The following is a 10,124-nucleotide window of genomic DNA, read 5'->3' as shown; positions in this document are numbered from 1 at the left end:
ACATTCTTATTTTTTACTTCAATTTTTTCAGCTTTATGCACTGAACCATACTTTTTCTCCTCAAGTATCCGCCTCCTGCGGAAGATCCTGCTTCTTTAGCCGAACCTACTTTTTCTGACATCTGATCCTACATGGCGTAATGGGCATCATCCTAGAGCTATGCATTGTACATGCCATAAGTGTTGCACTGTCCCGCTGTGTCAGGTGGCGGGCTTTTGTTGAGTAAAAAACCACTGCACCTTGGACCATGGCAATGCCTACGGAGCAGAGCCCGCACAAAATATTAAAAAATCGACGTGCTCCCCTGAGTTAAAGGGAATGATGTAGAGGGTTCGATACAATTTGCCTCAAAAGGAAAATCTACAAAGAAACATTAGAAAATGCATGTAGGCATGAAAGAAAATGTACCACAAATTTAACAAGTCCAGATGCATGTCCTGATAAAAACAGTCTGGATGCACATGTCCTTGCAAGCTTAAAACACTAGATTATTAAATATTGTGCATGTAGAAAATAAACAAGAACCTTAAAAAAATAAAATAAATTTAAATTGTATTTTGAAAAAAAAAATCTATTCTCTCCATTCCAGAACTTTTATTTCCTAATGAGCCGAGTTACACACAGTGAGGCCCTAAAAAAATTATAGATCTAGCCAATTAGTGCATCTACCTGATGCCTATTGAAGGTATTGAGTATATGTGCATTACCCAATGTCCAGATTTTGTTACTACACAAAGATGTCACATCTATTTCTCCAGCAAAAAAAACATGTCACATCTATTTTTGATGGCATAGTTTTAAGTGATAAATTATTATGAAATTATGAAAAGTATTCACTGCTAAGTTTTCTTAATGCAATTAATGACCAGTTGACAATTGAATCCAAAATTTCCCATTATTTGATTATCCATAGTAGTGCGGAAAGAAAGCCTGGAGTAAGAGTGGCGTTGAGTTTCTCACCCCTTTGGCCAGTTGGCACTACATGCGAAACATGTGCTGTTTGCTAGTATTTATAGTACATAAACCTTTAAGAAAGAAAACAAGGAAGAAAAACCAAATCTAAAAAGCAAAAAACAAAATAAAATTAGAAAGGAAAACCCAAACAGAAAACCCAAACGGAAATCACAGAAGAAGAAACCAAATAAAAAAACGCAGCACCATGAATCAAACGGAGCAACTGCATGCAAAAACATAGAAACTGGGCTGGCCCACATGTAGTATTATTTATGACGGCCCAGACAACCCATAGAAATATGGACCGTTTGGGCCTTTGCGGAGGCATGTTAGGACAGACAGCACAATTTTCTCTGCGCGTGTTTTTTTCTTCTTCAGATTTTGCTTGATTTTCCCTAGATTTCTTGAAGAAAATATGGTCGTTTGGGCCTTTGCGGAAGCACGTTGTTTGAAAGCACAACTGTGCTTTATAATGAAGCACACAAACTGTGCTTCTTGAAAAGTGAAAAGTATTCACAAACTATACTCCCAACAAGTGAATAGCACAGTTTTGCACTGCGTGTGAAAAAAGTGTGCTTCTAATAGAAGTGAAGTGCAAAATGTGCCTGCGTGTGAAGCATAGTTGTGCTTCAGGTTAGTTTTAAAAAAATAGTTGTGCTTCTGGTTTCCGTTTTTCTGTTCCAGCTCTTTTTGGTTTATGTTTTTTCTAAATCATCCAAACCCATTAACGTGGGATTTAGTTCATAGATCTCGATGTGAGAAACACAGTGATGAAAAAAAATCATGATTTGAACGCACAGTTTAAATGATAAAATGTTTTAAAGGAATCTAAAAAAAGCTCAGAACTCTCGGATTGTGACAAATGTCACGCATACAACGCGCCACTTGTCATCACCAAAGAAGATGAGAATGAATTTTACAAAGGAATACTTTTAACTAGTGATTTCGAAATATGGCAGGTTTGGGGTCACCAGCGCGCCACAAATGGAAGCAGCAGACGTCGCAGCAGCTAGATTCGAAGAGCACCGCATCCGATTGGCATCTTTTTTATACACCCGCAAAAAAAGAAAGGTGTATGTCCGCGGGCGCGCCCGGCGTCCAGCCATTCGGCACCTGCGCCGCGCCGCACACAAACAACAGAACCCGTCGCTGCGGGAAATCTGAGTGAGTCCCATACGGGGCCCAATGGTATCATGATCTCGACAGCGACAAACGGCGACGACGAACAACATAGCCCCTTCCGCCCGTTATCACTGGCTGCCATGCACGCACTTTACGACCCAGTAAACCGCCTGCAACAGCATCGGTCAATCAGTCATCACCCGTGCATCCGGATGCTGCGTTCATCGCGATCTATTTATAGTGAACGAGCTGCACCACAATGTCACCACCAAGATCACATTGCCATTCCACAGAACCAAACACCAGGCCGGGAGCAACTCGCGTAATGGCATCGGCTCGCTCCGTGATGCTCCACGTGCTGCTGCTCGCGCTGGCCCTCGCCGCGGCGCCGGCCGTCCTCTCGGACCCGCCGCCGCTCCAGGACTTCTGCGTGGCCGACCTCAAGGCCGCCACGGCGGTCGACGGGTTCCCTTGCAAGGCGCCGTCGACGGTGGAGGACGACGACTTCTTCTCCGACGCCATGGTCGCCGCGCCCAGAACCGACACCAACCCCTTCGGCGTCAACTCCACGCGCGCCACCGTGTCGGTCTTCCCGGGCCTCAACACGCTGGGCCTCTCCATCACGCGCACCGACCTCGCCGTGGGCGGCCTCAACCCGCCGCACTCGCACCCTCGCGGCTCCGAGCTCGTGCTGGTGCTCAAGGGCGAGGTCATGGTCGGCTTCACCTCGGCGACCAACCGGCTCTTCACCAAGGTGGTGAAGGAGAACGAGCTCTACGTCGTGCCCCGCGGCCTGCAGCACTACCAGCTCAACGTTGGCACCGGCGACGCCGTGTTCATGGCCATGTTCGACGCCCAGTCGCCGGGCCTGGTCACGCCCACGCTCGCGCTCTTCGCGACCGAGCCGGCCATGCCCATGGAGGTGCTCACCAAGACCTTCCTCATGGGCGAAGATGATGTCACCGCCATGAAATCCAAATTCGCCGGCTTCTGACACTGAATATTGGCGGGGGTTCAGCTGCTAATGCAATCCGCTGCAGTATCCGTATTCGTTTCAAGAGCGTGCGTTTGTTGCTGTCTCTGTACCCGACTTGTGTGAGATCGTTTTGTGTCTCCGTGTGCACTCGCAAGAACAAGTTACGGTTGTGTTTTTAACTCCCTCCGATCCAATGCAAGTGTCGTAGTTTTGCATTTTAAACTGCAAGGTTGTGTCTCCGTGTACATGACCATGTTCACCAGGATGACAAATGGGTGCACATCACAGTAGTACTGTGAATAGGATTACAGAAGAGACACTAGGATTCCAACTTTATTAAATTGTGAACACGGAAACAAGCATGGAAGGGAGGAGTCAGGAATGCTTCATTGGGCATTTGTCTAGGTCCTGACAAGTTACAACCTCCACGAGGTGAGCTAATTTAGAAACCAAAGTGGCGACAGATGGCCACGTAGAAATTAAACTACAGCTTAGAAAGATACATCAGGGTCGCCTTGACAATGGCACACGATTAGTAATCCCTGGTCCCGGGCTTGTACGTGCTGGTGTCCTTGGCGGGGACGTCGGTGCTGCCGTTGGTGCCGCCGCCCATTCCGATCGTGTTCATCACGGCGTCCTTCGCCCCCACCGCCGCGCCCTTCACCGTCTCCCCTGCCTGCACACAAAAACCACACAGGGTCATCTTTAGAACGTCTGCTGCAAGAATGTGACAAGAGATCTTTCCCCTAAGAAGAAAAGAATGTAACAATGTACCTGCACGAGGAGGCTGCCGGTCTTGTCCTTGCCGGCGACGGCGGTGTCCATGGCATACTGCGCGGCCGCGCCGGCCTTCTGCTTGGCGGCCTCGGCCGTCTGCTCGATGTAGCTCCCGGTCTGCTCGGTGCCGGCACGGGCCGTGTCGATGGTGTACTGGGCGGCGCCGGCCGCCTTCTGCTTGGCGGCCTCGGCCGTCTGGGCGATGTAGCTCCCGGTCTGCTGCGCGGTGCCGGCGGCCTTGTCCTTGGCCTCGCAGCCCTTCTCCTTGGTGGCCTCCGCGGCGCCGCGGCCCTTGTCCATGGCGCGGCCGGTGGCGTCCGACGCCGCGTCCTTGGCCTCGTACGCCTTCTCCTTGGTCGCCTCCTTGGCGTCGCCGCCCCTGCCCATGGCACGGCCCGCGGCGTCGGACGCCGTGTCCTTGGCCTCCCTCGCCTTGTCCTGCGCCGCGCCCACGACGTACCCCGTCTTCTCCTGCAACGCACGCACCAAAACCACAGTGTGAGTACATGTCAAAGCCGACACGCCGACAGGGCGGAGCAAGCACGAAACTGACCTCGGCGCGGGCCTTGGCCTCCCCGGCGTGGTAGCTAGCCTGATCCTGACGAGAAGCCATGTCTTCGCAAGCTAAGGTAGGATTGGATCGAGCGGCACGAACGCAAAAACTGGATAGGGCTCGAAAAGTGTACAACGTAGGTTGATTTTGGAAGTTGGCGATGCTGGATGCTTTGCTGTTGTGACGAGCAGCTTGATCGGCTGGTGTCTTTATAGCGGTTGAGCTGGGAGAGATGCCCGGGCACGTGGCGCGCAGGCGCATGTAGATGGGCGCCACGTTGGTAGGACACGCGTTGTGAAGAGCGGGGAGTTCCCAGGTGTCCGCATTTGCCTGGCTCAAACTGATGCAGCGGGAGAAAAGAATTGCGAAAAGCACGAAGGAAGGAAGACACGGTGGGTTATGGGCTCGTGCATCGAAGTGAGTTGGTGCCCAACGCTCTTGAATGGTGGTGATGGGATCGGTCATTTTTACGCGGCTGTGAATTCGCCACATCAAGCCCTTTTTTTTTTGAGAAAGACAGTACTTCATAGATTAAGGAACATCAGAATACAGTTCGTCCCGGATGCAATCCGGAGCCACACCACGGTAAAAGCAGTTTACAGCTAGCTCACAGCTCCGTGCTAGTTTATGTGCCGCTACATTTAGTCCACGCTTGACATGTGAGAAAGTACAGTGGGTAAAACTAACAGCCAGAGACTTGATGTCGGAGACAACGGCGCCCACACTCGAACGATCTTGGACAGGAGACCTGATCTTGTTCACCATAGAGAGGCAATCTGACACTAGACTGATATGCATGAAGCCTTCAGCTTGGCAGATGTTCAAAGCGTGCCGAATGGCAAGAGCCTCAGCAAGCTCTGGTTCAGTAATACCAGGAAACACTTTGTTGCAAGCAACAAGACAGTCCCCACTGTGATTTCGAACGACGACACCAATACCCATCCGTCGAGTCGAGGGGAACAAGGCGGCATCAACATTGACAGCAACCGTGCCCGCAAGTGGCGGAGTCCACCGGAGAGTTGAAGAAGAGGACTCACGCCTAGCAACAGGCCCGGGTTTTATGCAGTGTTGTCTCACCATTTCCACATAAGCTCGAATTTTAGCAGCAACTCTCCTAGGCTGCAAAAAAATACCATTGTTACGAGCGTCATTCCTCGCTTCCCAGATGTGCCAAAGGGTAATAGCCATAACTGTAGCATGAAGCTGGGATTCACGGGTGAGGAAATCAAACAGCCATTGACGGGCATTCCGAAGGTCTTTTCTACACAGCCGGAGTCCAAAGCTTTCTTTAACACAGCTCCAGATTGAACAAGCAAAAGGGCACATCAGAAAGAGGTGCTCCACACGCTCAGTTCGGTTGCAGAAAATACAACCGTCATCGGCTGGGATGTGGCGATGCACTAGCTGGTGCCCGGTAGGTAGACAATCATGCGCGACGCGCCACAGAACAATCTTCATTTTGTTTGGGCAAATGACAGCCCAAAGGGCCTTCCAGTTTTTCTCTTGCAACTGTAGGTTGGAAGCCAGCCCCTGGTCCTTTCCACTTTTAGAGGAGAAGAAGATCTCACTTCGAGCCAGATTGTACCCAGATTTGACCGTGAAGATGCCGAGTTTATGTGACAAGATAAAAAATCCTCTCCACCATGTCGACTGATCGGGACTTGCAAGATTTGCTCAGCAACAGCTTCCGAAAAGAAACTCCGCACGGTCTCCTCATCCCACGCCATCAAGGAGTCCGTCATAAGGAACTGAACTGTAGTAGTAGCAGTTAAAGGGAGTTTGCTGCTGAAAGTTCCAGAGGGGAAGCCCGAAATCCAGTTGTCTACCATGATCTTGATCCTGGCTCCATTGCCGACACCCCATCGAACCCCTTTCCGAATTAGCTCTCTCCCAAACAGAAGGCTCCGCCATGTGAAAGAGGAAGACCTTGGCTTGGTGGCTTCCCAGAACTCACCACCAGGGAAATAACGCCCCTTCAACACCCTTGAGCACAGAGATCCAGGTTCGGTGAGAAGACGCCAACACTGACGAGCTAACATCGCCTGGTTGAACAACACCAAGTCACGGAAGCCCATACCACCGAGGAACTTCGGAGTTGAGATCCAATCCCACGAACGCCAATGCATCTTCTTATGGCCGTCTTCGACACCCCACCAATGGTTGGCGATGCTGGTCTTCATTTGCTCACAAATGGAGACAGGGAGTTGGAAACAACTCATAACATAGGTTGGAATAGCTTGAGCAATGGATTTCAGCAAAATTTCCTTACCAGCACGCGACATCGGTCTATCATTGCAGCCATTGATCCTCTTCCAGACCCGGTCAGGCAAGAAACTGAAAGAGTTGGTGGCTGCCCGACCAATCTCAGTGGGCATACCGAGGTATGAGTCATGCAGAATTTCATTGTCAACCCCAAGGTACCCCTTCACAGTTCCCTTGACACCATCAGGGCAATGCTTCCCAAAGAAAATTGAAGACTTCTGCAAATTGATCTTTTGCCCAGAAGCATCACAATATTGCTGGAGAGCAGATTTGAGAGCTTCCACACTTCTATTATCACTGCATGCAAAGAAGATGCTGTCATCTGCAAAAAGCAAGTGGGAAATAGGGGGGCCTTGCATACCATTTCGGATCCCTTGTAGCTCGCCAAGGCTCTCCCTCTTTTGCAGTAAACTAGACAAACCTTCAGTACACAGTAAGAACAGATATTGACTGATGGGGTCTCCTTGACGGATCCCCAGGGACGGCACCACCGCAGATGTAAGCTCTCCGTTGATCTTCACCGCGTATCTTGCCGAGGTAACGCAGCGCATCACAGTTTGTATCCAAACAGGAGCAAAACCCAACTTTTGCAGACACCCATGGAGGTATGACCACTCAATGCGATCGTACGCCTTCATCATATCCACTTTGAGAGCAAAGAAGGGCCTCTTGGCATGTTGCTTTCGAACCGTATGCAAACATTCATACGCCACTAGAACACTGTCCGTGATCAAGCGGCCTGGCACAAATGCACTCTGAAACTCCGAGACAATATCAGTCAAAAAAACCTTCAGCCTATTGGCAAGAACTTTAGATGCAAGTTTGTACAACACGTTGCACAAGCTAATAGGACGGAACTTGGAGAGGTGCTGGGCGTTTTGTACCTTAGGGATTAAGACAATGATAGAGTCGCATAGTCCTTCAGGTATAGCCTCACCACTCAAGAAAGAGCGAATAGCATCGCAAATATCATGCTGGAGCAGATCCCAGTGAGTCTGATAGAACATAGCCGGTAGACCATCCGGTCCAGGGGCCTTTGTAGGCCCCATCTGAAAGAGAGCCACTCTGATCTCCTCATTACTATAAGGTTTGCACAGCTCAGCGTTCATGTTGTCATCAACCTTCCTTGGGATAGCATCCAAAACACTCTCCATAGAGAAGCAGTCCTCAGCGGAGAAGAGATTCTCATAAAACTCATGTACCATCTCTTTCATCCCAGCCTGTGAGACACATTTTGACCCGTCCTCCCGCACAAGGGCCTTGATACGATTGGTGCGTCGTCGAGCAGAGGCCCGAGCATGGAAGAATTCCGTATTACGATCTCCCGCCCGGAGCCAGTCGATCCGAGACCGTTGGCGAGCCATGATTTCCTCACGCTCAAACAATTCACATAGCTGACATTCCAGCTCGCGCTCTTCCTTCAGCACAGCCGCATTCACTGGTGACATGCGCAGAGTCTTGAATCTCCTTTCGGCCCTCTGGATAGCACGACGAACACAGCCAAAGGACACCTTGCTCCATTCCTTCAGAGCACCGGACACATATTTCAAACCAGACCATGTCTCCCGCAGTGAGTGAGCTCCAGTACCTTGAGCCCTCCAAGCGTTCTCCACCACCTCAGTGTAGTCTTCAGCCCGATGCCACATAGCCTCATAGCGGAACCCATGCTGCACAGGAGGCCGGTCCGCCAACACACGTTGGGAGTCGAGGGAGATGGCCACCGCATAGTGGTCAGAGGTCGTAGTAATAATGTTCTCCACTTGATAAAACTCAAACCGTGTAGTAAAATCTCCATTAGCCACGGCGCGATCAAGTCTGACACGCACATTACATTGCGCGTCTTGCCGATTTGTCCAGGTGAATTTCGGTCCAGAAAAACCAAGGTCCACCAGCCCGCAGTCATCAAGACAGTTTCGAAAAAGCTCCATCTGAGCATCAGATCGATCACGAGCACCAAAGTGCTCATCATGGCAAAGAGCCTCATTGAAGTCACCGCAGCAAATCCATGGGCCCTTCCACTGCCGGGACAGCCTCCGCATCAAACTCCAAAATTCATGACGGAGCTCACGCTTAGGTTCCCCATAAACAAAGGTCAGCCGCCAAGGAGCCAGGTCGTCCGATGAGACAATCACATCAATACAGTGTGAGTTGAAACCCTTCAGCGAGACTGAATATGGCAAAGACCAAAAAAGAGCCAAGCCTCCACTGAGGCCCTCAGAACTAACAGCAAAGGAACTAGAGTAGCCTAACGACCACATAAAATTCATTGCTTTACGATCCACCATCTTGGTCTCCGACAAGAAGAGGATCGAGGGTCGGTAAGTCTTCACTAACCAGCGAAGCTCGCCTACTGTCGCGTCCGACCCCAAGCCGCGGCAGTTCCAGCACATAAGGCTCATTGCGTCTGGCGGGGCTGCTCCGCAGCCGCCGCCTGATCCGCCGATCGAGAGGGTGTGGGTCTCAGTTTCTTGTTGGTGTCACTGGATTGGTTCTCCCAGGTTTCCAGAGTCCCATCAATTGCTTTGGCTGAGATCACCAAAGCAAGGGCATTATCCACACTAGGCAGCTGCTCATCTGCCCCAGAAGTGGACGGCTGGTCCTTCACCTTCTTTCTTTTCTGCCCAGTCATTCCTTTCTTGGATTTCGGACCTGGAAACAACTCCTTTGCCGGGCCATCAGAACGACCCCTGCCTCGGCCACGATTGGAGCGTCCCCGACCCTGGGTGGACATCCGACCACCTTTGATGGGGGAGGAGACCTCCCCCTCCTCATCCCCCCTAGTGGTCGTACCAAAGTCCTTGGCTTTACTACCAGCCGCAGAAGAACGAGAGCCCCCTGAAGGGACCCTGTGACTAGGAGGCTGGGAATCAAAACCAGCCGACGAGGAGGCATTGCCTGACCTTGCTCCGTTTGACTTCCGTAGCTGGTCATCGATAGCACACAGTTTCTTTGCTGCATAAGGCAGTTCACCATTAGCATCACGCTCCGTGGGGGTAGGACACAAGATTGAGGAGTGCCCGAGCAACCCACACGAGAAACAGTAGAAAGGAAGTCGCTCATACATCACGACATAAGTTTCAGTTGTCTTGAGCTTAGCTGAAGTTACTGTCACATAGCGCACCAAAGGTTCCTGCACGACCACTTCGGCTCTGACCCGCATAAAAGCACCCTAGCAGCGCCCACCTGAGTCTGCCTCGACCCGGAGGATAGTTCCGATTGGCTTGGCAAACTCCATGCCCAACTTTGAGTTCATCAGTCTTGGTGGGAGTGCCATAATCCTGGCCCAAATGGCCAGCCGGTCAAAATTAACCTGCATCGGCTGCACGTCCGCATTATAATTCTTGAGCAGGACGGCGTGCTTGCCGACCACCCATGGTGAGTTTTCCATCACACGCACACGGTCCTCTCTTGTACCGAATTCTGCAACGAACAGATTGTCCCCTGCGGGGTGGAACAGCAGCCCTTTCGGATTGCCCCAAG

At 50.9% G+C, this 10,124-nt stretch overlaps 2 protein-coding genes across 2 annotated transcripts; one reads left to right on the top strand and one right to left on the bottom strand.

Annotated features, from left to right (window-relative positions):
- The first annotated feature begins 2,362 nt into the window (after window positions 1-2,362).
- On the top strand, window positions 2,363-3,186 carry LOC123058462 (germin-like protein 1-2). The gene has a single exon (XM_044481181.1). It carries the CDS (start codon window positions 2,402-2,404, stop codon window positions 3,068-3,070), a length of 669 nt encoding a protein of 222 aa, XP_044337116.1. The 5' UTR covers window positions 2,363-2,401; the 3' UTR covers window positions 3,071-3,186.
- A 171-nt stretch (window positions 3,187-3,357) lies between these two features.
- LOC123058461 (late embryogenesis abundant protein 14) lies at window positions 3,358-4,556 on the bottom strand. Its single transcript, XM_044481180.1, has 3 exons — window positions 4,383-4,556; window positions 3,827-4,300; window positions 3,358-3,728 (listed from the first exon to the last, which is right to left on the bottom strand). Exons 1-3 carry the CDS (start codon window positions 4,440-4,442, stop codon window positions 3,585-3,587), a joined length of 678 nt encoding a protein of 225 aa, XP_044337115.1. The 5' UTR covers window positions 4,443-4,556; the 3' UTR covers window positions 3,358-3,584.
- Window positions 4,557-10,124: the final 5,568 nt, after the last annotated feature.

This window comes from Triticum aestivum, chromosome 3A (genome assembly GCF_018294505.1).
Source record: "Triticum aestivum cultivar Chinese Spring chromosome 3A, IWGSC CS RefSeq v2.1, whole genome shotgun sequence".
Lineage (NCBI taxonomy): Eukaryota > Viridiplantae > Streptophyta > Magnoliopsida > Poales > Poaceae > Triticum > Triticum aestivum.
This window is presented reverse-complemented; position numbering and strand designations above follow the sequence as displayed.

Excerpts from the sequence above, each read along its gene's own strand:
- LOC123058461 (XM_044481180.1), bottom strand. The coding sequence starts at position 4,442 with ATGGCTTCTCGTCAGGATCAGGCTAGCTACCACGCCGGGGAGGCCAAG. Across the intron at positions 4,301-4,382 it reads AGGCCAAGGCCCGCGCCGAG|GAGAAGACGGGGTACGTCGT; the intron begins GTCAGTTTCGTG and ends CGTGCGTTGCAG. Across the intron at positions 3,729-3,826 it reads CCGGCAGCCTCCTCGTGCAG|GCAGGGGAGACGGTGAAGGG; the intron begins GTACATTGTTAC and ends TTTTGTGTGCAG.
- LOC123058462 (XM_044481181.1), top strand. The coding sequence starts at position 2,402 with ATGGCATCGGCTCGCTCCGTGATGCTCCACGTGCTGCTGCTCGCGCTG.